Genomic DNA, 26,978 nt, shown 5'->3' on the forward strand with positions numbered 1-26,978 from the left:
TTCATATGGAATTCACAACCTACACCATCTCCTGGTGGGAAAACATTGCTGAACCAAGAGGTAGAGCATCATGAGAAGGGAACAAACACCTCCTCCTCTAAGGCTCTCCTTAGATGAGGACACTTTGTATGCTATGCCCAGGTGCCATGTGAATCGGGGAAGAGTGAAAAAAATGTACAATAATGGGCTCCCTCCAAAATGAGAGCTGGATATTTCTTCCCCCAAGCCAGAACCATAACTTCTGAAGCCTACACTTGTCCTAGGAGGTCTAAAAGGAGATTTTGAATCCACACCTGATGGAAAAAAACAATACTCCAAACAAATGGTCTTAACTGTAAGGTTTCCTACCACTTATGAGTTCATATATTTAGTCATGTTTAGTTCAGAGTTTTCAGTAATTCCAGTATATACTGTTATTTCAAAAAGAAGAATCAGAGTTTGCTGCTGCGCTATCATTTCATAACTCTCCCCTGGGTCCGACAATGACTCCACTGTACGTACTGGACTGTGCGATCCAGTATGGATGACTAATCCAGCAGAAGAGGCTGCCTCTCCTTCCATCTTGCCTGTATGGAAGGAGTCGCCCCCCACGCCCGCCCCATGACTCTAGAGCATGGAGCAGCTGGGCAAGGTGCCATTTCTAGGTCAAGTCAAAGGTAAGCGAGGTGACTGCTCACGCTCTAAGGCCTAAAAGTCATAATGGGACTTGAAAAAATCCTTCCAAAAGTGCTCAGAATTGTCAGGTTTGTTTATAAGTGCAGTACAGAGCTAAGGCATGATACAGTTGCTTCCAAGAGCTTGAGGGGCGAGAGGGGACTGAAGAAGCAAGCTGTCCTGGGGGTGGGGACTCCAGTCACCCTTCTGGCTGGGGACTGGACCTCAGACCCCAGCCCCAGGAGACCCCAGGCTGTGTTGAAGAAGTTGGTGGAAAGGGAGCTGTCGGTGATGAAGACTGACTTCAGACCCAGGATCTGGAGCAGTTTTATCTGCATCTCTGGTCCACCCATAGTCAGGTCCCTGATGGAGCCGGGGCCCAGGGTCTGTGTCACCTGCTTGAACTTCTTCACCTCCACCTCAGCCAGACCTGAGGTCGAAAGAAAATTAGGCAGCTAATCCAATCCATCTCGTTCACTCTACCTCAACCTGCTATTCTGCCTGTGGCTAGGAATCTGGAAATCTTCGTTTTAAAGAAAGACCGGTGGCATCGGAACATGAAAGGAAGGGAAGGCTCGCTAATAAACCTGAATAAAGTCAACACTAGGCTCATCTTGTCCTCAGCTGCTCTCGTCTTGTTTTGTTGACTTAAAGTATTGCCTGGGCTCTGAAAATGTTTCCAGATGTGATTGAGCTGGAGAAATATGGGTTCTGCTGTTTCCTTGCTGTTTAGACCCGTCATATCCTGGAACTGAGGACTGAGGGAGACTCCAACACCTATCTTTCCCTCTCACCCCAGAGCACTATTAGGAGGGACCTTGTGGGGACCGAACAACATGTTAGGAATAAAAATACAAGATCACCGAAAAAGATTTCCTTGATCTCGTTTTTTAGATCAAAAGAATTATATCAGTTGAATACTCATAATCAGTAAGAAAAGTATCTGTACCCACCATGATAGATCTAAGAAATATACACATAACTCATGCAATTCCCGAGCTGACAGCCTTCAAGATAATCTGGACTCATCTTGTCTTTTTTTTTTTAATTTTTATTTATTTATTTGTTTGTTTTTATTTTTGGCTGCGTTGGGTCTTCGTTGCTGTGCACGGGCTACTCTTTGTTGCGGTACGCAGGTTTCTCATTGTCATGGCTTCTCTTGTTGCGGAGCACGGGCTCTAGGCACGCAGGCTTCAGTAGTTGTGGCACGTGGGCTCAGTAGTTGTGGCTTGCGGGCTCTTGAGCACAGGCTCAGAAGTTGTGGCACACGGACTTAGTTGCTCCACGGCATGTGGGATCTTCTGGGACTAGGGCTCGAACCCGTGTCCCTTGCATTGGCAGGCAGATTCCTAACCACTGCACCACCAGGAAAGCCCCTCATCTTGTCATTTTACAAATTAGGAAAATGAAACCCAGAGAAGTAAAGTAACTTGCCCAAAGTCACATAATTCCTCCCCTTTAGCTCTCATTGCCCTAATGATTAAATCATACTTGTAAGAAAAAAAACCAGAACAATTAAGAATATGATGCTATATAAGTGAAAGTTATCAATGAACTTAGTTACCAATGAAATTAACTAGGGCATCCAATTTCTGGAATCCAAAACTAACTTAAAAACGTTGAAAGTATCTAAAAATAATCTCAATCATACTTCATATCCCAAAGGTAAGGACTCTTTTTTTTTTTTTTAATTCCAAAGCACCCGGACACTCCTTGATTTCATTAGCATTTTTCATCAGCTCTATTTTAGAACTTAGCATAAAAATATCTTCCTTTATCATTATCAGCAGCAGGCACCAACTTCCCATAAATCAACTGTACCTTCACATTGCAAGGGCCATGTAATCACCCCAACCTCAGAAGTTTATAGCTCAACACCAATACATGCTTCTAAAAATAAATCCTCAAATACAAAATCACTAAACTGGAAAGGATTAATCTTATAGTACCTAAGAATTCTACGCTAAAATTAGACTCATTTGCCAAGATTCATGAAATATTCAGTTACAATACAGGTTCCATGAAAGAATGACTGGGTTTACAAGAAGCCATATACTCTAAACCTAGATCTGTTATACCATCGAAGGAGGACTTTCAATGTTACCCAGAAATGTCAATAAACGAAAGTAATTTGGGGAGGCTTCTCTAGTATTTAACAAACTCAACTCAAAACCTGAGTGTCCCCACAGAGCAGACTGATGTAGAATTTGGCCTTTTAAAGGCTGAAGGGCTAAACTCTAAGAATTTGGTTTTAGGGACCTGTGACGAAGCTGAATACTATAACACTATTCCCTGGCTTGATAAAATCCACACATGTTTAATCAATGGATACTCCCCAGAAGGCGCTGAGTTCATATAAAGCTATGGTAATCAAAACAGTGTGGTACAGCATAAAGATTAGATCACTGAAATAGACTAAAGAGACCAGAAATAGCCCTACACACTTCTGGAGGTGGCAGACATGCTCATTATCTTATTGTGGGGATGGTTTCATGAGTGTATACATATGTCAAAACTTCTCAAACTGTACACTTAAAATATGTGCAGCTTACTTTACGTCAATTATACCTCAATAAAGCTATTTTGTTTAATGTCGCTTTCTTATTTTCCAATGTCCTCTCTATATTGTGGCAAATTGTTAATTGTTCTCAGATGATAACATCGTTTATTCTCTTTTCTCTCTATTCCTAACTCATAGACAACGTTATACCACCCTCTTTCTCCCCATCTCCCTTACATCCTTGCTACACCAAGGTGCACCACCCAAGGGGTTAATCATGGTTAGTTTAAGCCCATTATAGTAATACTATTTCTCTTTGCTTTCCCAGCTTCCCTTGAAGTTTGAGGTGACCGTGTGACCCAATTCCGGCCTTTATAATGTATAAGGGGATGTCTATTGGGGATTTCTAGGATTATAGTTCCCTCCTGGATGAAAGCTGGCTGCCTTTGCAGCCCATCCTGCCTTGGATGTGGTTGTGTGGGGATGTGATGATTGGTGCTATAGAAGCTATCTTGCTACCTTGAGATAAAAATCTATAGATGTGAAAAGGCAGTAGGCTGAGGAAAGCAGAAAGAAAATAAAGAAAAGGCCTGGATGCCCGACATTGTTGAGATACTGCAACAAACCAAATTTTGCTTCTAAAACTTCATGAAGCATAAGAATGACCTGGGGAATCTTGTTAAAATGAAAATTCTAATTCAGTAGGTCTGAGGTGGGCCTGAGCGTCTATAGCTCAAACAAGTTCCCAGGTGAATGCAGATCACAACCTGAATAACAAGATTCTAGACTTCTCATATTGTGAATAATTAAATGTGGCTTTATTTTTTTAAGCCACTGTTAGAATCCTATTACTTCCAGCTGAAAGCTCTCCTAATTCATACTGATTGGTTGGCGATCTTCACTCCGTTGGATTCTCATAGAAAAGGAGAAACGTTTCTGAGGGTAGAACTTTTGCTTAACGTATCCAGTCCCAAACCTCTGTGACACTGGTATGCAACTTTGAGGAGTAAGCCAACTTACGTAAGGCCAACCAAGATTCGAGGACATTTCCTATAATTGAAAGGTAAATGTTTTTCTCCTCCTTAACCAATCATTTACTTAGTCATTCAATCAGCCCTTCGTTCGTTCATTCAAATATTATCAAGCACACAGCAGATGCAAAACACTGTGCTAAGCACTGGATACTTAGGAGAATAAAACACAGCCCCCGCTTGCTTAGAACCATGCCGTTATAAGAGCAGGTAGAGAGGACAAAAGAAAGGCTGGCTTACAGTCTTCACATCATTGGTGCCAATAATTCCTCCTATCTCCCCCAGATCCTTCAGCAGCAAATTCAGGATCTCGGTAGCCCTCTTTTTCTGGTGATTGCTAAGCTCTTGCAGCTGGCTCAGCTCTCTCTGTGTGGTTGTCAATGTAGTCTGCAAAACACATTTTAACAACAAATTAAAAGGAACACTCATCAGTTTCATACACATGGCATCGCAAAGAATAACAACATAACGTAGGATAGCGTTCTTTTATCATTTCATGTGATTTCAACACAAGAGCCCTTTTAAGCCAGACTATAGCATAGCACTGCATTCTCTGATAAGAAAAGGAATTTGTCTTGGCCTGATATGTCATTTGTCTGCATATCAGACAACAACTTCCAGGTCAGTTATTAAATAAGTTATTAAAAATAAGTTATTAAAAATAAATAAAGCCCAAAAGGAATCCTTACGTTTATTATGTGTAATCATATCGTCCTACCTACCAAATGTTCTGTTTCAGTCCACATTCTCCAGGGTCTAAACATACCTGCAAGCATCCCCACCTCCACTTCCAAACAAAACCTGCTCCCTGGGACCACTTCCAAATTCCCATCTGGCTTCAAAACAGACGGGTCTGGAAGGCCCAAAGGGACATCAGTGAGTCTCGAAAGCAACCTAGAAAAAGTCTTTTAATCTTCACGGTGAAGCTGAATTGAACACTTCACCTCGTCTCAAAATTGGTCTGGTTCAACTGGAGATGGCTTCTTAATATATAGCAGACGCTCCACTTTACTGCCAAACACGAACAAATCCATCTTTCCCATCCTTCATGTATGTTACCCAAATGTATATATTTTTAATTAACAAACTCTCAACACCAACAGAACAGCCATCTTTTGGTGTCTTGGTACTAACTCAGCCAACAAAGAAAATAATTTCCCTAAATTATGGAGTTGTAGAGGTTAATGCGAAGACATTCATGTAATTCTTCCATATGCAGCTATTTTTACTAGAGCATTTTTACTAGAGGACTTTTAATGATACGACTAAAAATAGCACTCTAAACCAGTCTAGCAGTACTTTGGTTTGACAGAAAATAAAACCTGTATCATGGAAAACATTTCATTGTTTTGGGAAGCAACTAATACCAAGGACTAGTTAAAGAATCTGGCAGAAAACCATAAGCAGAGAAAATCTAAGTCTCCTTCTTTCCTACGTGACTTCTGCTTTGTTTCTCTTGTTTTTGTTTTTATTTTGGCATTGCCACTGCTTCTTTCATTTTGTTTTTAAAATCCACAGAAGCAGTAGTTCCCATCTTGGGAAACATTAAAAAGTCTTCCTTCGTGCAGCTGAATGTATGGAGTAAGGAGCATTTTCTATCAGCTCTACGGTCAGCAGATCAGAGCTTTCCTGTACCATCTGCTACTTCCCCTTGCCTGGGAGGACTGGCTGTTTTCCACAAAGCAGGCTGGGCACAATCCCATGACACCAGGCCACCAGGCCAAAGTGCCAACGGCAGCCAGTTACAGCCACTCGGCTTCCCACCGCCCATCTTCCAAGTAGAAAAACACAAAATGGACACACCCCACCACCAGCCACCTCACCAAATGTTCACTGGCCCTCTGCCACTAGCTCACTGAGCAGAACCTGCAACATCTTTCGCTGGGAGAATCTGAAAATTAGGAAATGTGAAGACTGAAACACTGGCTGAAAAGGACAACAGACAAACCAGGACAGCTTGGTCCTAGGCGAGGATAAGAAGCTCTGGGGAAGGAATGGACTGCATTCAGGAGGGTGTAAACAAGGAGAGTGAAATCCAGACCTTCCACAGGTCAGCCACTCTCCCCTGTTAATCCAATATTTTGAGCCTTATTTGCTAAGACTGTAGCATATGCACAGGTCCGTGCTAAGTGCTTTATGTAAACTGTCACTAACTCTCACGCCCTGAAAGGAACATGTTATTATCGCCATTTTTACAGATAAGGAAATGAATACTCAAGTTTAAATGTCTCGACGAAGCCCTGATAGTTGTAAAGTCAAATTTTTAGCTAGGGTTTTCCTGGCTCCAAAGTCTGTGCTCTCTTGACTGTCCTACAAGGCATCCCTGCTGGTGTTACAAATCCCCTAGATATAAAACAGTTCTGACATGCAGTTCCGGGGGGAATGGACAAGTCACTTACACAAAGTATTTCAATAATTGGAGGATTTCAAAGAATGCATCTATGCCTAACACTGAAAAACCACTCAGCCAAATGCCTTGCTATATACAGTGTCTGTCAGCAAACATTAATATAAGTACACGACTGGCTGCTGAGGAAGTCCTGCCCCCTACACACAAATGCTCCAACCGTTTTCTGGGCCAGCTCATCTGTCAGCTGCTCATTGGCCCTGGTCTTGTCCTCCACTTCCTGTGACTTCTGGTCGTAATTGACAGCCAGCTCCTCCAAGGCCTGGAGAACTTCTTTCACCTCATCTTTGGCTGCCTCATTTTCAATCTGGAGACGTGTCAGCTCCTCCTGAATCTTCTCATAGTCTCTTCTTGTAGAAGCTAAAAGCTGGGGAAATTAGATGGCATGGAACTGGTGAATCGAATGTTCAAGAGTTTATGCTCTGTGCTCTATCCAAAATAAAGTAATTTTTTAAAAAAACAGATAAAAGAAAATAAGTTGAAAAGCTCAGGATAACTAGAAATGCTACTATATATCCAGATGCTAAATGAAAAAATAGCATATTGTTTTGAAAATCTGTTTCTCTTTCTAATTTTTCTTTCTTTCTTTCTTATTTAAAGCTACATAGGCTTAACTCCAAGAATTGATTACACATCAAAAATCACCACACACACACACACACACACACACACACAAAAAAAAAACACAGGGCTTCCCTGGTGGCACAGTGGTTGAGAGTCCGCCTGCCGATGCAGGGAACACGGGTTCGTGCCCCGGTCCGGGAAGATCCCACATGCTGCGGAGCGGCTGGGCCCGTGAGCCATGGCCGCTGAGCCTGCGCGTCCGGAGCCTGTGCTCCGCAACGGGAGAGGCCACAGCAGTGAGAGGCCCGCGTACCGCAAAAAATATATATAAATAAATCACCACACTTTGTAGCTGGCTGGCTATTCCACAAGTTGAACAGAGGACGAGGAGGAATAATTTCCAAGGACTATAATAATACTTACATGGCTTTTTACTATTATCATTATTTCACATTGTAAACAGGTCGATTTTAGAGTCAACCAAAACAGTATAAAAGGGCAGTCACTAATTTTTCTTAATATTCATCATGGATTATAGAAGAATATACCCCAAATATTAACACTAGTTAAAAGTGAATGACTGAGCTTATGGATACTCTCATTATTTTTGTGCTTACTGTATTTTCTGATTTTCCTGTAATGAACAGATATTGTCTTGATAGTGGAGAAAAAAAATATTAAGAGTTTTAACTGTAACAAAAAGGAAAGGTTATCACAGGCAGTTGTACCAAGTTGGAGATGAAAAGCAACAGAATGGGAGGAAGATGGCAGGAAACACAAAGCAAATGAAGACTCTAGTTAAAAGCAGAATCAGTTAAATGTGGTTCCTGCCAAGGGAAGTGTTTGGGCAGAGGGCATAATCATTGTCCTGGAGAGATGAAGGATAACAAAGAGGAAGAGAAAAAGATCGTTAGAGAGAGAGTTATGTCTACGAGAGGGCTGGGACTGGAGCCATGAACTTAAGCCACTTGCTATAATTGCATCATATGATCCAACTCACAGCATTTTAGCAACAAAGCAGAAAGCACCCTAAAGCACAAAAGAGAAAACATACTTAGATGTCCTCAGTAAGAGAATTACGAATCATCTGTGTTTGATAGATTGGCTATCTGTTCTTTGCTTAGGTTCCTATTTGTAAAGTGCTTGGCAAAACACAATACAATAGAGACGTTTACTGGAGAATTGAATGCCATCCAGGAAGAGACTGAAAAAAATTTCCCTCCTCGTTACCGTATCACATATATTCTAACGCAGCACTTGGACCCCTATCTTCTTTGCTTTCCTCTCCTCTACCTTCTACTTTTGTTTTTGGGCTATTTTTTTTCCTACAAGACAGCACAAGAACATGGTGCATATCAAAGACCTGAGCTGTCTGATTTGCAAAGCCGAAGAAAGGCAGAAATGGCACAAACCAGGAGCGCTGGGCCCTGAGTATGAGGAAGCAGGATCATCCTTGCCCGACCTCCAAGCTCCTCTATTTCTGCCCTTCACAGACTGTGTAGCAGCCAGCTATGCACTCTCAAAACCCTAGAGTTCTAGGAAGTCACATTTATTTTCTAAAGTCCCCTAAAATCAGCTTTCAGCAGGCACTGAAAGGAAATCTTCCAAGAAATTTTCACATGATGCAGTGATTTAAAAAAAAACACTTTGCGAGTTAAATTTCTGGAACAAACATCAACAACAGAGTCATAAAAGAACTGTGTAAAAAAAATTTTTTATTGCATTCTTTACCTCATCCTGATCCAACATCTGTTGCTTTAGCTTTTCAGCCAGCTGGCTCTGCTGGTTAATTTCATCATCCTGAAACGAAATACCATATTTAATTTTTTGTGGTTGGTTATGTCATTTTTGCTATCCTGGTTTCTCGACGGATGACCGTTGGATACCAGGATGCCAGCTATAAGCTGGCTGATAAGATGAAGGAGATGGTGTGGTGCTTCCCCGCAGAAGAGAGATTGGTTAAAATACCACTTTGCCCACCTTGCTCAGCCAATGAAACATCTGGATATTCTGGGAAATACAATATCCTACACATTCAACTCAATTCCTGCTCATCCAGAAATCGGCGATGAAGCGCTTAGGAACCGAAAGGAGCTTTGGAGCTATCCCTCCAGCTTAAAGATGTTAACAGTGAACTCCTAGCTCAAAAAATAAGGGAGTGAATTTCTAGCCACCTGCACTGTAATACATACATGTCCCAAATCTTGTTAAACACATCTGTGACCGGGAACACTGCCATTTGATAGGTAGAAGAGACCAGTATTTCCACTTCAAACCTCTTACGTGGAGAAACTGGAAAACATTCACTAGAGAATTAATCTTTGGCATTACAGAGCTCCCTTTGATTAGGAGCTAATTTTCTTACCAGTCTGAAAAAACCTCAAGGAAGCTGGTGTGCAGAAACGTGATTGCTTCCTTTCTGGCCTGTCATTGAAGTGGGAAAGGATCGCCCCACGGGCAAGTTCACTCTTCTCACTCTCAACTTCTGCCACTAGGTGTTGCTGCCACAAAGGCCAGAACTGCGGCCTCTCGCGGCCCCGTGCAGGCACCTCTGCCTCTCCCCTCCTTAGACGCGGTCCACCCGGTGTGGAAAGCAGCAGGCACCCAGCAGGCCTAACCGCACGAGACTCGGTCTTGGTTACGAAGATTTTCACGAGTTCAAACGAAATTGGGAAGCACAGCCTGTGAAGAAAGACAGCTTGGCTTCACATGTGCCTCTCCCTTAGGAACAGGAGGAAATGCTCTGTGGTGACGCTTCTGGGGTCTAAACCCCAAGCAGAGTCGGATCCAGTTCAGTGTTACTGTGTCCGTCCTTGTGCCAGGAGCTGCCCAGGTGTTTCCACGTGCAGCCCGTAAGAAACCTGCACTGTGCTTTCTGCCTTTTCCAGGGGCGGGGAGGGAAGAGGGTAAACAAGGGCCTAGGTGGCAGAACCTCAGTTTCCCACGGGATATTTTCCTGCCTGTTTGGTCGTGTCTGTGCATCCATTTAAATCAGATTAAATGTCAAAATCTATTAAATCACAACTTGATGCTTTCCATGGAGCAAGAAAATGCTAACACCAATATTATGAGATCTGCATCTCCTTTTCCTTTGTGTAGAACATCTTTGGGGCTTATTTCTCTGCTCAGGGAGATCCTGTTTCTACTGAACTTTTTACACCAACTCACCTATTTTATGTATAAGAAAATTCAAATACCAGAATATTTTCCAAAAAGTGCTCGGAAACCTATTATCCACGGACTAGATCTTAACAGCTGGCATCAAGCCCGTGTAAACATGTTCTAAGAGACGCGCTTGAATGTACAGATATAGACTGCACAGCACATCTTACTCTGAAGTTTTGAAAATTGTTTTACAATTTAAAATTCTTTAATGCTTCTAAAAAATACTTCAAGTCAGATTTCTGGCAGGAGAATTAGGGAAGTTATATCAGAGTGAAACCTCCCCCCAAAAATGGCACTTCCAAAGTGAGAAGACTATATGTTGGGCATATTTTCTCTTCTACTTTATAAACTTAGAATGTCATTTACCAGGAACAATTCTGTGCTTATGTCCCTCCGCACATAAATATTAAACATCTTAACATGAAAGACTCAAGAAGTTTAACATGGGGGAGCTACCATCTCTTCCCCTGGGACGTATGAGCAACAGCTACAAGTGACATAAATCACAGGAGAAGCAAAACGGTAGTGCAAGTGCTTTGTTCTTATACTGTGTTCATTCCAAAGCCTGAGACGCAGGCTTGCTCCTGACAGGTGAAGGGCTGCGATGCAGTGATTTTTGAGGTACCGTGAGAATCTAAGGGCCCTTAGCCCATCTGGGAAGGATGAAGAACAAGGATTACATTATAAGGACACGAATCACTTACATCAGAGACAATACCAAAACTACACTTACCCTTTCTTAAGGAAACTTCTCTAAGGAATTAGCATAGTCTACTGTGATTCTTTTTTAATTTTCAAAACTTTCAGAGTAAGATGTCTATATCTATACATTCAAGTGCATCTCTTAGAACATGTTTACCCAGGCTCACTCTGATGCCAACTGTTAAGATCTGTCTATGGATAATGGTTTTCCAGGCACCTTTCAAAAAATAGTCTGGTATTTGAAATAAAATAAGTGAGCCGTCAACAGGTCACTGGTCACCTTTAATTATAAAGATGTTTTTGTTGCAATGGTAATCAGTGAAATGAGGTTCAACTTCTACTTCTACTTACACTTAATTCCTCTCTTACAACTCCAACAGTACAGAAGCTCTGGAGAGGTGATGGGGAATAAGAGAGACAGTGGCAGTGCTGAGCTGCCTATCTTACAACTCTGCTTTCAGCCCACCTCTGCACCACCACCCCTCTGATACCATATATAATGTGGCTTCTCCCTTAAGCAAACAAAGGGAGGAGACAGAAAAGAAAGAAAGAAACCAATATTTATTGAGCATCTGCTATGTCTTAGAAACTTTTACTCCCCAATGAAACCTTTTAAAGTAACAGATGCGAACTCCATGTTGCAGATGAGAAAAACATCTTCAGTAGGTGGGTCATCGGCCCAGGTCTCAGCATTGTTAACTCACAGGTCTGACTCTAAAGTACATGATTTTTGGAAACAACCTAAATGTCCATCAACAGATGAACGGATAAAGAAGATGTGGTACGTATATATGCAGTGGAATACTACTCAGCCATTAAAAAGAATGAAATAATGCCATTTGCAGCACTGTGGATGCACCTAGAGATTATCATACTAAGTGAAGTAAGTCAGACAGAGAAAGACAAATACCACATGATATCACTTGTATGTGGAATCTAAAATATGGCACAGATAAACCTATCTACAAAACAGAAATAGACTCACAGACATAGAGAACAGACTTGTGGTTGCCAAGGCGGGGGTGGGGGAAGGACTGGAAGTTTGGGATTAGCAGATGTAAACTATTATATAGGATGGATAAACAACAAGGTCCTACTGTATAGCACAGGGAACTATATTCAATATCCTGTGATAAACCATAATGGAAAAGGATATAAAAAAAGAATGTCTATACGTGTATAACTGAGTCACTTTGCTGTAAGCAGAGATTGGCACTACACTGTAAATCAGCTATACTTCCATAAAAAAAAATTAAGTATTAAAAAATAATAATAAAGTGCATGCTTTTCCATCACACAGAGATGCCCTGGAAGAGCACCTGTCCTTAGACCCCTGGAGGGGCAGCACAGAGGGACAGAGCGGGCAGCAGGGAGGAGACCGCATAGTCTTTCTCCCACCGCATTCTAGACAAATTCATTAGGGCTGAAAAGTTCCTCATTTCAAGGGCTAAGGCCAAAATGGGATGAGCACCGGACTGGGAGTCAGAAGATGTGTAATCTCACTGCAGCTCTGCCACCTACAGGTGATGTAAGTCATCTAACCACCCTGGGCTAGCCTTTCATCTAGACTTAGATATTTTCAGCACTGCCACTAATAATCTATGAAGGTGCCCTGTCCCGACCCATGCATTCTCAAAAGTATCACACCACCTACCTCATCAGAAGCATGAAATAGCTCCTAGAACCTTTAAGAGGAGGACAAATAAGAATGACAGCAGACAAGTCATAATCAGGCCATCCATGGGTAGAGATATGAAGGTCAAACCACTAGCTTTGGTGCCCCCCTCCCCAGGCTGAGGCTCTGGGGCTCAGTCCTCTCCCAGATCTCTCAGCATCACCCTGTGATGGACCACACATGCTAATCTCAAAATGTGTGCTTAACAGGGTTTTCAAAACACACGCTAAAGGAAAATGATATAACAGAAAATGTCCTAGGTTGGTCATTAGGTGGCCGAGGCTCTAGGGTCAGCTCTGCCAGCTACCAACTGAGAACTGCCAAGGCCTGGCATTTCCTACACTTCAGGAGCTGGAGTCAAGACTCTGAAGTCTCCCTCAGAGCAAAGAGAAATCCTCATGCTGCCAAGGTAAAAGATCCCAATTCCAATCACTGCGGGCTTCTATTCATAGAGAATAGAGAGCGGAATCAGGTTATCACCCCGCATCCAGGATTCTTTGGGGATACTAAAAATGAACCATCAATTCTAAATGCTATTAAACAATAGCATTTCTTTGGAGAAATCGAGAAATCCACAGACACTATTCACTAACTTACTGATCTCCCTTTTCTCTCATTTTGTTTGAGGTTTTACATAAAACACCTGGGTAGAAATGGAAGGGTAACTATGTCTAGTGCCTAAAGAGTAATTAACCCAGCTCTCACGGTGTGAATATCTTATTAAATGTTACCCAAAGGGTAGGGTGACCCCAGTTTAACACTGCAGTTATAATGCAAACCCCCAGAGTCGTAAGCACAAAGAGAACCAGCTTCCTTATGGCAACCAGTTACATTTCCCTTGTGAAGGTGATACCAGACTCTGAGCTTTACTCAGAAGAGACAGGCCTGTAAGATTAATGACAACGTTAACATAACAAAGCTGTTTCATCCAAGCCAGAGGTGTCCCGGAGCACTCTGAGCTGAACCACAGCAGAAAAGATTAAATCAGACTAAAAATATCGGCAACCTTGATGAAATGCACTGAAAGGATTTAGATATTCCAAGGGCAATACGCCAAGATCACATGAAACATCAATTTAATTTCCTTTGCCTCTGGGATTCCTAACCCGACCTTCTTTGGGAATGAATGATACAGTGTTCTCCAAGATCTCTTTTCCTTTATTCCAGTTTGTGCACTGACATGGTTCTTTGAGTCCCAAAAGTTTGCCATGAAATTAGACATCCCAGCATGTCCAAACTACTTCGTTCAAGAGGATGCCCCTGAAAACAGCCTTACTGATGCTGCTACTACTGGCTCCTCATTCCAGGGTCTTAGAGCTACATAATTAAAGTACACACCTGAGTTTTGGGAGCTACCACCTTTGCCCCTATAGCTGGGACACTGCTGGAATTTCCAAGAGGTGATGGACAGGCCCAGAGAAGAAAACAAGGGACAATTCAAGAAAGATCACACAGCCTCCACTCTCAGGCAGTGATACGGCCCCATCCAATTTCTAGAGGTGAAGACTCTGTCTACCCAGGTCAACACTCCACTCTTCCGATCAAGTTTCCATTCCACATGAATCCAATTCCCTGAGTCTGCCCAATGAAGAGCTAGGGTAAATACTAGGAAGACAGGCACAAACATCAGTCTGCAGCCCTACATCAGTTCTGGGGGGCTTGAGCTGCTTCCAGCCAATAAATCTAGGACCTGCTGCTTTTAGTTTTTGTACCAGTGTGAGGTCTATAATCTCTGACTACCGACCTTATCATCCAGTTGTCGGTAGAGACTGGAGATCTCCTCATCATACTTCTCCTTCTCCTCTGCAGAGATGCCAGCAACCACAGGAACAATGTTGTCTATGATGGGGGTGTTATCACAGGGCTCCAGGGACTTCTGGTCCTTAGCACTGATCTGTTCATCCTCAGGCACAGCTTCTCCTGCAAAACACAGCCGAGAGGAGTTAGGGATTGAAGAAATTCAGCGTGCAGCCCTCCAGGAAGAGGTCCAAAAATAGTCACTCCCGTGAAAAAGACACAGAGGACAGAATAAGGAGCTGTTGCATAGAGTTATAGCTTGTGTTCTTTCTATTTGACAAGAAAGGTCACAGTGAATTGACCAAAATGGGTCTAAGGAAGAAGAAGACTATGTAACACTCCCTCCCCCATGATGCATCACTGAAGTAAACTGGTTCCATCAACCACACAAGCTCTCCAACTTTGCAGCGATACCCAGAAATTTTGCATACAATTTTCTTTGTTGAGGAATACGCTAGGGCTTTACTAGAATCATATTCTCTCTAGCGATTGATTCAAAGGGAAACAGACCTCTGAGGCATCCTAATTACAATTAATTAGGTTACTGTTTCATTAATAGAAACAGCCAAATCAAGGAACAAATTCGCCATTGTTAATAGAACACCGTAGGGCCCCAATCCTCAGACTCTGAGAATCTCTCACTCTGAAACGGGAAGTCAGGGTAGCCCCGGACCCGGGAACTCTGACTGACATCGCACAAACACACGTCCCACTACCACTCTCTCCCCCAGGAAGTCAGAATTAATTGTCTCAACTGGAGAGTTCAAATAGAATAATTTCTTGTGATATCAGGTAATCCCAGGAAAGAAAAAGCAGCCCATCTAGAATATCATGCAGACACTCTGCAGACCGCTGCTCGGCCTGCAGAGGAGCATTTATGGGGCCTTCGAAGGAAGTAGTACCAAATGTGACCACGCAAATTGAGGGAAAAGGTGAAGTTCTCAAGCTGGTCAACGGCTATCCCCAACAAGAAAACCACCTTGCAAAGACAGACTGCATAAAAAGGAGTCTATGAAAACCATGTGGCTCAACTGTGTCTTTTAAATATCTTCTTGGAAAGCAAACCAAAACCAAACATACTTTTCCATCACAATGTTTACCATCAGTTTCACACTCAGTTTGCTACAATCAGTGAGTGTCTGCAACGTTCCAAGCCTCACCCAGTTCTCAGCCCGTAAAATGCGTTCTGTGGAAATTCCCCAGGAAAACTGTCCTGAGCCAGAGGGAATTTCTCACAGGAAAAAAAAAGACACCCCAAAACAAAGGAGAGAAGAACTGAACTAATCCATGGCTTCATGAACAGTATATATCAAGTCTCAAGAAACCCACCTGAACACTGATTGTGTACATTTATCTCAATATAAACAAAGCACTGTGATGGGTTAGCTTTGCTGCTTAAGACTCCATTATCTCACTTGATAATCACAAAACGGTACCATAGGCCTCCACGTCAAATAAAATTAACACTCAATGATCTCACCTTGGTATCACAGTTCCACTTGAAGCAGCAACTTGAAGCAAAGCCTGGAATAAATGATCACTTTGCTGAATACGACACTGAGCCAACTTTTTTTTCTTCTGAAGCTCAACTACACTGTACTGTACCTAAGCCTTTTTCTAAAATTATTGACCTGAAACAAAACCAGAATATCTGAGTAGCCTTTGAGTTGAATCTGAACCAAATCATTATTTCATTCAGTTCCAATTCCTGGTTTGAAGCATCCATCAACAACCTTAGTGCGCAGACCGGATTTCATCCAATTAAAGGATCTATATTATCTAGAGCCTGCTATGTCCATGGGCTATAAACGCAATACCGTGTTCTAGTTCCTAAGGATTTGTGTGTGTGTGCTTCAAAACATTACATATATATAAAATTATAAAAATATATATGTAAATATCTTTTTTTAACCATAGAGTATATACTAAAACTTTCGCCCTCCTTCTCCTCTACCTCCCGACTCTGTTCCTCCTCTAGAGAATTTCACCACTAACACTTTGGTAAATGTCCTTCCCCCACTCGGATCATGACTGTATCTCTCTCTAATTTTTCAATCCTAGCTTCTGAAATTTGTGAACAGGGCAATCCAGTGCAGTATGAATTGATCTTCCAGCTAAAGCATATTGAAGATGAAATTCTTAACTGCACTAGACCAGAAACCAGCCAGAATATAGTCATATTGTCCACAGGCCAATTCAGCCCAAGTCCAGAGGTAAGATACAAAAACATCTGAAAAGGACATATTCCCTGCATTCTTTGGTTCCAAATGGCCACAGAGGCAGTGATATCGTGAGGTTGGGGTGAGCTAAGGAGTTGCCCAGTGTGTATTTCCGTTTGTCTGGGTGGGCAGGAGTCAGGGATGAATCCCACAACCTAGCAGTGGGTGACCTGCTCTAACCAAAAGTCACAGGCTTGACTACCCCTAAAACTGCCCTCGTCTTCCACTGAGAAGTTATAGCATTACAAAGTTCCAGACTTGTCCCAGTTTAGAGAGGTTCAACAAGCTAGCCAACACTGCTCTGAGGCACCTGAAAGTGACCAACGGACACTGCATAAACATGGTCAGTGGGACACTAAGCCACCTATCAAGCCATTTCCTGCTTAACCTCTCGCTTTTTGTAAAGGTGAAGAAATAACAATGCCTTTAACACAGCACTGTTCTAAAGATTAATTAAACTAGTATATGTAAAAAACACAAAAGTCCATCTCTTATCCCCTCCTCTTCCTGACGAATTGTCAACTTTTTAGGTTTTGCAGATAATTTATCATTTTTACTTATCCTGAGATTAGTGTTTCTGGGGTCTTCACAATACCTTTGGTAGTTAGAGCTCAGTTCCCCCCAAAAATACAATACAGCCATACGAGTAGTGCCTTTAGGGTTTATTTATTTTTAACATCTTTATTGGAGTATAATTGCTTTACAATGTTGTGTTAGCGTCTGCTGCATAACAAAGTGAGTCAGCTATACGTACACATATATCCCCATATCCCCTCCCTCTTGCATCTCCGTCCCACCCTCCCTATCCCACCCCTCTAGGTGGTCACAAAGCACCAAGCTGATCTCCGGGCGCTATGCCGCTGCTTCCCACTAGCCTGGGTTATTTTTATTACTGTGAAAACAATATTTGAAACCTATAGCAGGTTTTCTGGTTTCCCTTGAACAATTCTCTGAATCGAAGCATCAACATGTCCCCCACAAAACTACATCTAAACAGCGAGCCCATCCCAGTTTTTATTCTAAAGGTCAGGCAGTCAGTATTATTTTTTGCAGCAGCCGTTCAGGCCGAGAAGAACAAAGCAGCAACACACAGGAACAAAAGCAGAGGGTGTCTGGGGGAGAGCACAGCTCCTGCCCAGAGAGGAACCAAGAACAGGTTTTCCCAAACACCGCTGCCCTTCAAAGGACCGAGCAAATGACTTCCAGAAGCGTCCCTGGTAACTACACTGTCCAGCTCACAGACACGTCTGGGGATTGTCAATTCCCAGCACTATGCAGGACCTGACACTAGGCAATCTGTCTCCATGGCAATCTCACAGCATTAATGGAGAATATTCCCTGCAATGCAGTGGATAGGGTCTCCGGAGAAGCCCCCATGAGGTGATTATGGAATAACTGATTGTAACACAGAAGACAGCTGCAAACAAACCCTGGAGAAATAATGCCCTAAAATCTGGAGGTAGGAGAACAAGAAAAGGATCACAAATGAAGATTAGCATCTATTTTTATTCTCCTTTGCATGAAAAGCAAATTTCTCTTAGTTTATCCCTTGAGGATTTATAAGGAAAGAGCTTCTAATATTGTAAAGCATCTGCTATTTTAGAATGTAAACTCTGCCTCCCACCCCCCCCAAGAAACATTTCCCTTTTTTACATAAGCATTCTGGCATTTCCTAATTTCCTATTGTCAGATGTAATTACCTTTAAGGACTAAAACCATTTGTGTGTACACAGGAGCATTCAGTTGGAGCATACCTATAAGGTTGCAGAGCACTTTAATTATAAAATGAAAACCCCCCAGAGGGCATAAATAACATTTCCACAAGAAGTAGAAATCCATCAATTGCAATAAACAAGAATGACAGACTAATCAAAAATTCTTGTTAGTGCTATTAGTTAAAAAATGCTAAAACAGGCTTTTGGGGGTTTTGTTTTTTCAAAAAAAAAAAAGAAAACCATTAGGCTGCCAGTAATTCATTAAAATTTCACACATGAAGTAGCAACAAGCTAGTTATCCTTTTCATAAGTTGAGTCCCTACAGCCTCTGGAGAACATAGTAAGGTAATTGGCTTCTCTCTGCAGCTCCAGGGCAAAGATTGGCTGGTCACTCACAGCTTCCGCCAGAAACCAGATCAGATCTGGCAAAGGAGGCACTCTCTTTTAATACCAATTAAACAGGCCCAGTGGCAGACCTAATGGCAGGTAATTTCTATATCAAAGAAACGAAAAGGAAACCTTTAAGTTGCCAGATGGGCAGCTGGATACAAGATGTCATTATATAAATGGGAGGTTTAAAAAAAAATCATTCCTTTATGGGATTATTTTGCACTCAAAGAGCATCTTTTACCCTATTTCCTCAAGATATTGTAAGAAGTTTAAGACATTCTCTAATCCTTTCTACAGTAATTTTCTAATAAACTGGTTACCCAGGACTCAGCATCCTCTTTACATTCTTCTTAAACAGGCCACACGATTCTCCTAGCGATCAGTATTTCTAATAGTGTTTCGTTGTGCTCTCAAAAGAAGGAAGAGGGCCTAACAAATTAGACCTCTCAAATGAAATACTAACTTCTGAAGTTCTACAATAATCATGAGTCGGAGAGGGGGGCCAGCATCTTCTACATATTTAATGCCAAAAAAAGCAAATTGGGTCCGAACTACGGAGGCTGCACAGTTCCACAGAGCCCCCATCAGCCTCGAGGTTACAGATTTAGCTACTTGGAGAACCAAGCCTGCTGGCCTGGCAGGTTTTAAGTCTGGAGAACAAATCTGCTCTAGAGATTGCTGATTTTTCCACACGTTCTCAGATTGTGATGAAATAATTTCTTTGCAGGACTTCAGCAGATGGGGTAAATCTACATCCACTCTGTTAGAAAATATTATATTATGCAAGAGATGCTGCAGATATGCAGTTTCATCAGGTCATTTCCCTGCACTTCTGACACCTGGATATTCAGGGCCTCTTTTTCTGACTGAAGCCCTTGTAAAAAGTTATCATTTTTTTAAGAACAAAATTCAAAGAAGTACCAGAGAAGAGGGCATGTGTAATGACTGACCTGGCAGAGACTGGGAACTATGGACTCAACCCCTCTCTAAGCATCATGCCCCTGGGCCTTCAGCCCTCCTTCCCCATCCTCTTGTCTAGAGTCTTTTTGATGGATTGAGGAGGAGGGGGCAGCGGTGAACTGGAAGCTGAACTACCTAAATCTATCCCCACTTACAGGATGGTTCAAATCCTTTCTGTACATCCGATCAACAAGCAACAGAGCTGGAAAAAAAGAAAGATCCTATTTCTGACAGCTGCCCACTCCCTCTATCTGTCCTTAAGCAAGTAGGCTGAACAAATTTTCATGAGGCTAAAGTTGCCAGCAGAGCCTCCAGATTTGCAGAAAGACTGCCCATCGATTTTAGCCCACAAGATGTCACTAGGAGATTGTGGTGGGCATGTGTTGTTTTTCAGACACTCAACAGCCACTCTCACAACAGCACCTTGACTGCCTTGTGAGGAATTACCCTCTCCAGTGCATGTAGCCTTGGTCAGACAACACATCAGGGGGTCCTGTCGTTCCCCAGACAAAGCACACCACCCAGCGCAGTATCCTCTGACTCTCCAAGGCCTCTGGGTCTCCAACGCACGAGACAAGGATGGAAACACATTTAGAGGGGATCCACTCCAGGTGTGGCCCCTTATAAGCCCAGTTCCTCAGCTGTTCTTTCGGTTCTGTGAGTCACTCATAGCCTTTTTTTTTTTAACTTAAGAATAGCTGATTTACAAAGTTGTGTTAGTTTCAGGCATACACCAAAGTGATTCAGTTATACATACACGTTTATTCTTTCTCAGATTCTTATCCGTTATAGGTTATTACAAGATACTGAATGTAGTTCCCTGCTTTCTCTTTTTGTTTAAGCTGGCAGGACCTTCACTGGCCCAGTGGGGAATGGAGCCAGGAGAGTGGAGGGTTCTCCCCACTCCTGCTTTGTAAAAACAAGGTGTGAGGGCTTCCCTGGTGGCGCAGTGGTTGAGAGTCCGCCTGCCGATGCAGGGGACACGGGTTCGTGCCCCGGTCCGGGAAGATCCCACATGCTGCGGAGCGGCTGGGCCCGTGAACCATGGCCGCCGAGCCTGCGCGTCCGGAGCCTGTGCTCCGCAACAGGAGAGGCCACAACAGTGAGATGCCCACGTACCGCAAAAAAAACCAAAATAAAAAAAAACAAGGTATGACACCCCCCCCCACCTTAAGCTCCCACGCACATGCCCTGGGCCACGCTGCCTGAACGGCAGTGGCAGAAATGAATTAAGGCTTGGTGTGGTATGTGCATTACTACGAGTCCCAGGCCATGTTCTGAGAATCAATGTTCTACTACACCCAGTGGAGAAAACCGTCAGGCTTGCATCGGAAGCAGCCCATTACGCTATAAGAATATAGGTGGGGATGGGGTGAGGACCAGCCTACAGGCACGTAATAGGACAGTATTTCATGGCTTTTGAATGACTTTGGGCAGGGAATGCTCTCTCCTGTGGCCAACTGTATCAGACGTACTGCTCTTCACTTATTTACAGTATCTGCCTGGGCCCAATTGGCCGCTGAGACATATTATTTTGCCTCTCCTACTCCTTTGTATTCCTACCTCATTCTGTGTAACAACAAACAGGCAAAAGCACAGGCATGCACACATATGCATGCTTTTCCCTGCTACACTCCTCCTCTCCTGCTCTCCTACCGCTGGAGTGGAGCAGCCAAATTTTTAAATGATAAACACTGTGCGAGGAAAGGAACCTCTTTCCCTAGGGAGGGTGCACACAGCTAACAACGCTCCTTTATCACGTTCTGACTGCAACCCGGGAATATCCATGCGTAGCCGTCACTGCAGTGAACTCAGCGGCTGCCCTCCCACACATTTAGAACCAAGGTGCGTACCAAATTTCAGAAGCAAGTTGGAAATATCCTGCCACTTGGGTTGTAGTGGAGGGCACTGCCTCTTCTCTCCACTCCACCTTTCAAAATCCCTGCTCTCTAGTTGACGCATCCCAGCCGTGCCCTCGTGACCATGAGGAATCAGGGTGCTCGGGACACCACGGAAGGAATTCCAGTCCCTTTTTTTCACACTCATCTCCGTGGCCTAAACACAAACCACCAGGGCGGCACGCAGGCTGCACCCACAAGGGAAAGAGAATGAATTCAGGAGTCAAGCGCCCTGTGGAGTCACCTTGGGCGAGTCTCCTATCCTGCCTCAAGGGCTGCCGGAGGATTAAACACCTAGTCTCTCGGAACAGGACAGAAAGCCTCCGGGTTTTGTTGGATGTGCAGTTAATCCTTAAAATAGTTCTTCATTCATACCTGGTCAAAGGACCACTCCACCATGCCTCCACCTGTCTCCTTTCCTGCCTGACATTTTTATACCACTACAGTAGGTTCTCTACGTTTGAAAACTTTTGCTTCCAGAAAAAAAAAGTGTTAGCTTGCCGGACAGGAGAGCTGCATCGATCTCCCTACTCTTAATCACTCAGTGATTACATGGTAATGGTGGGGGTGAGTGGAGGGGTCTCTCAAGACCCTTCCTCTTCTCTTCCCTCTCCTCTCTTCAGGAGTCTATAGAGGACCTCACCCCTACCTATGCCTTCAATTACCTCCAGAAGATCCATGGCAGCTCCCCTGAGCTCCAGACCTAACTTCTTATTTGGCATTTTCACCTGGATGTTACAAGGGCACCTCAGACTCCCTTCTCACCTCCCTCGCCTCTCTTCTGGTTCTCCTCCTGTGTTTCTTGTCTCAGGGAGCACTTCTGCCCTCCATCCAACTCAGCAAGCTAGAAAACTTGACACTCTCTCTCCCTACAGCTTACTCCTCACCAAGCATTGCTGATTTCACCTCCTAAATACGTCTCCGGTCCATCCATCTCTCTCCCTTTCCACTGCCCTGTCTCTCAATTCAACGACTATAATCTCATCTCTGGAAGATCACCCCAGGTCCTAGCCCTCCTCCCACACCCTCCAGTCCATCCTCCAACACAACCAATGGATCTTCAAAAATGTAAATCTCATCATACGATCTGCAGCTGAATAACCTTGAACGGCTTCTCACTGCTTCCAAGATAATGACCAAAATCCTGAACAAGGACTACCTAGCCCTGTACGGGCCTGCCTGTCCCTCTCTCGCCCATCTCAGTCCGTCTCGCCCAGCCCCAGATCTCCACACTGGCCTTCGCTCCCGTCCCGTCAGGGTCATTGTAAACCTGGCTCCTCCCACCCTACCCGCACTTCCACCCTCACCTATTTTGCACAGCTAACTGCTCTGTTTCTCTCAGATCTTATTCCCTAGGTCGCTTATTGGGGAACTCTTTGCTGACTTGAGTCAAGCTCAGGGCCCTCTGCTGTAGTAACTCCTAGCACCTTATACTTTCCCTTCTTGATCAGCAGCACAGACTAGCATCACACGGTTATTCGTCGCGGTTGGAGACTATCTCCCCCACCAGCCTGTAAGCTCCGTGAGGGCAGAGACCATGCCTGACTGCTCACCCTTTAACCTCCGGCACTGCATTAAACACATGCTTACTTAACAGACATTTATGGAAGTCTATCACGTGTCAGAAACCATACATTAGTTCTCCTGAATTATGTAAGTTAAGGGCTTAGGTAGGATCTCACCCTATAGGGCATGGAAAACAGTAAATTTCTGAGTGGATCTGCAAGGTGGGACAAAGAATTAAAATGATGTCAAGTGAGCAATCCAAGAGCAGGGGACAGCACCCAAAAGAGATGCAAGGCATGAGCGTGGGTTAGGCAAACAGGGCAGTGGGCAGACCCCCAGAGGACAGCTGACTAAGGGATGGAGAACAGGAGGGTTGGAGCCTGGCAAAGGACAGGAAAGAAAAGAAAAACACAAGGTTAGTTGCCCACACCACAGTGTTTCTAGGGCCAGTTCCCCCTCCCCTTGTCGGTTCCAGTTGCCCAGCAGAGAAGTGACCCAAGAGAATCCCAGAAATAGAACAAAATTTCATACAGCCACTCCCTGCCTTGCCAAGCACTCCTCCCTACTCTCCTACTCCTGCCAAATTGCAAGGAATCATCCACCAGCTGCAGGTGCTGAATTATTCAGTAATTCCAGCAGCTTTCAAAACACTTGTGCAGCTAGAAAATCTCCCCAAAAGAAAAGAATTGTGTTATTTAGGCTACTAGGTCATTTCTTGAACCTCTCTTGAATCCTGGTTGCCCACGTAATTGTTTTTTCAATTGAACAGTAGCTCATGGACACCCCACCCTTCCTAGCAAAAACAGTGGCAAACACATAATCACAAGACGATCTGCTGCTAACTCCGCAGTTATAAGCAGGCAGGTTACCTGCCAAACCTGCACAGCCATCCCTAGGCTCCTGCACTTACCCAAGACTGAGATCTGATGCAGCACCTGAAATAAGTACCAAACGTGGCAGCAGAGAATCTGAAGAACAACCTCCAACTATCCACTATTCCCCTACACACGCACCAAGCTGCCTTGTTTCAGTGAAAAAAAAAAAAAAGGGGGGGACTGCTACCTTCTAACCTCCGTCACCAAGCGAAAACCATTAAAATAATCTGTCTGAGCCTGGATCTGGAAACCCTTCTTCAGCACCTCACCCACAACCCACCCACCACTGCATGTCAGCCCTCTGAGCTGTTTTCTTTGAGCAGAACAAACCAAAGAGAATGTTTCAGGGAAAAAGAAAAATGAGTCACGAAACAAGCCTTTAAGGCTCCATTTTAGGACAGAGTTTCTTCAGGAATCCCCTATTTCTGGCTCTGAAGAAGCAGAGCATGAAGATAAACTGGGCAAATAAAAATGCAAATATTTGCCAGCGGTGACTTTTAACCCCAAATCGATTACAAGACTCACATAGGAGAGAACGATATTTTTCATTTAATCAAAAGCAATCAGAGCCCCCAAAGTCCTGGGCACTGCCCTCTAAACCTCAAATATGGCTACCAGGGAGTGAATTACAGTGATAGACAGAGGCGCATCTCATTGCAAATAGATTAAGGGAACCTTGTAAACAGTCACTTGCCCACACTAAGCATGTATGTCAGGGGCTTCCCTGGTGGTGCAGTGGTTAAGAAACCGCCTGCCAATGCAGGGGACACGGGTTCGAGCCCTGGTCCGGGAAGATCCCACATGCCGCGGAGCAACTAAGCCCATGCGCCACGACTACTGAGCCTGCGCTCTAGAGCCCGCGAGCCACAACTACTGAAGCCTGCACACCTAGAGCCTGTGCTCTGCAACAAGAGAAGCCACCACAATGAGCAGCCCACGCTCCACAACGAAGAGTAGCCCCCGCTCACCGCAACTAGAGAAAGCCCGCGCACAGCAACAAAGACCCAACGCAGCCAAAAAATAAATTTTAAAAAATTAAAAAAAATTTAAAACCCCTTCCCCCAAAAGACATCGGGGAGTTTGGGTTAAAAAAAAAAAAAAAAAAGAATGTACATCAGCCAAGTGATGGGGTGGGGCGGAAATGAGTGCTAGGAAATAAGACAATATCTGCTCGTTCACATGGGGGGTTGCAAGGCAGGACCAAGCTCCACCATCATCCACTCTTTCCCAAGTGCCCCAGGATGCCAACGGTTGTAGGGGGAAAAAACGCACACGCTCGTGCCTCATTCTTCCTTACCATTTCTCCACCTGTTTAGCTCCATCTCCAGATGCTGGAGAACATTCTTCAAAGTCTTGTTTTTCTCTTTCTCTTTTTCATATTTCTTCTTCCATTCTTCCGCTGTCAGCTCCAGGTTCACAGAGACTGTATTCTTGATGGTCTTAGCCCTGGGGTGAAAAACATAAGGGAAAAATTCTGAGCATAGCTACTAGCATTTGCTAAATCATGAATATAATTAAGCCTCAAATTCCTTTCACGCCAGAAGATTGGGACTTGGAGAGCACGAGGGACCCTGGAACTTTTACCTATCACCCTCCTAGCTGTATTAATGGCACCATTATTCCTAAGGCTCTAAACTCACCTTTCCGTTTTTATTTCTCGTTTACTTCCTGCCCGTCTCTAGATCCAATGGGATTTTCTTTCTTTTTTTTTTAAATGAATTTATTTATTTATTTATGGTTACGTTGGGTCTTTGTTGCTGCGCATGGACTTTCTCTAGTTGAGGCACACGGGCTTTCTCTAGTTGCGGCGCACGGGCTTCTCATTGCGGTAGTTTCTCTTGTTGTGGAGCACGGGCTCTAGGTGCACGGGCTTCAGTAGTTGTGGTGCACGGGCTTAGTTGCTCTGCGGCATGTGGGATCTTCCGGGACCAGGGCTCGAACCCGTGTCCCCTGCACTGGCAGGCGGATTCTTAACCACTGCGCCACCAGGGAAGTCCCAGGATTTTCATTCGAATTATCTCTTGGGGTCTTTCTCTATTCCCTCTGCCACCACCTTGGTCTATGTTCTCAGTAACAACTTATGGTTATAGCGTTTTTCAAACATTCAGCATCCTCCTTTAAGCATCTTACATACCACTACCAGATTCATCTGCCCAAGTAGAGCTTTCTTTCAATTCAGTTAGCTATGAAACACTGGGGATATACCAAGACAAACGAGACAAGGTCTCTGGCCTTGGAGCTTACAGTTTCTCATACCAATAAATACACAGACAAATCAGCTGTTTCTCTTACCCACATTTGGTACCTAGAATCATCCCTGATGTGTTTAACACATGCCAACACATGACACCCGAGACAGGTGGGTCACTTTATGAACTCAGCCTGGCCAGGTGAGACCGTGGCTCCCTGCCAGGCACATCCTTCCCCACCACCCAGGCAACTGTCACCAAGTACGAGTGGAGGGCCCACTTTTCTCAAGAAAAGTCAGAAATTAAGATTTTTATTTGTATCTCCCAGCTTAAGACAATTCTTCAGAATGATGTGTGGGACAAACAAACATGTCTAATGGACACCATTTTGCCACCTGGGGTATAAGAGATGGAGTGGCCTCCTAGGATGGATGGCCTGGGATGGAGTGTGATGCCACAGTGGATTTCTGGACAGTATCTCAAGGGAGCAAGAAGTGAGAGTTAAGGTACTGGGGGCTCCAGCCGGTAATGAAAACCACATACATGATTCACTGACTTATGCACAAAAATGAACACACAAGCAGATCTGTTCAATTAAAAAGTAAACTGATGGAGGGAGATGCAAGAGGGAAGAGGTATGGGGACATATGCATATGTATAACTGATTCACTCTGTTATAAAGCAGAAACTAACACACCATTGTAAGGCAATTATACTCCAATAAAGATGTT

At 43.8% G+C, this 26,978-nt stretch overlaps 1 protein-coding gene across 1 annotated transcript in view; it reads right to left on the bottom strand.

Moving 5' to 3' along the window:
• Nucleotides 1-26,978, bottom strand: part of KIF5C (kinesin family member 5C) — a 166,879-nt gene that overhangs the window by 41,474 nt on the left and 98,427 nt on the right. Inside the window, exons 11-15 of the mRNA XM_022569689.3 lie at nucleotides 25,356-25,504; nucleotides 14,443-14,618; nucleotides 8,888-8,956; nucleotides 6,753-6,959; nucleotides 4,426-4,572 (exon numbers count right to left, since the gene is read on the bottom strand). Coding sequence (XP_022425397.2) covers nucleotides 4,426-4,572; nucleotides 6,753-6,959; nucleotides 8,888-8,956; nucleotides 14,443-14,618; nucleotides 25,356-25,504 — 748 coding nt within the window. The remainder of the gene's footprint in view (nucleotides 1-4,425; nucleotides 4,573-6,752; nucleotides 6,960-8,887; nucleotides 8,957-14,442; nucleotides 14,619-25,355; nucleotides 25,505-26,978) is intronic.

The sequence above is a fragment of the Delphinapterus leucas genome, chromosome 8 (assembly GCF_059928025.1).
Source record: "Delphinapterus leucas isolate spDelLeu-1000000601 "Yukka" chromosome 8, BTC_Dleu_Yukka2, whole genome shotgun sequence".
Classification (NCBI taxonomy): Eukaryota; Metazoa; Chordata; class Mammalia; order Artiodactyla; family Monodontidae; genus Delphinapterus; species Delphinapterus leucas.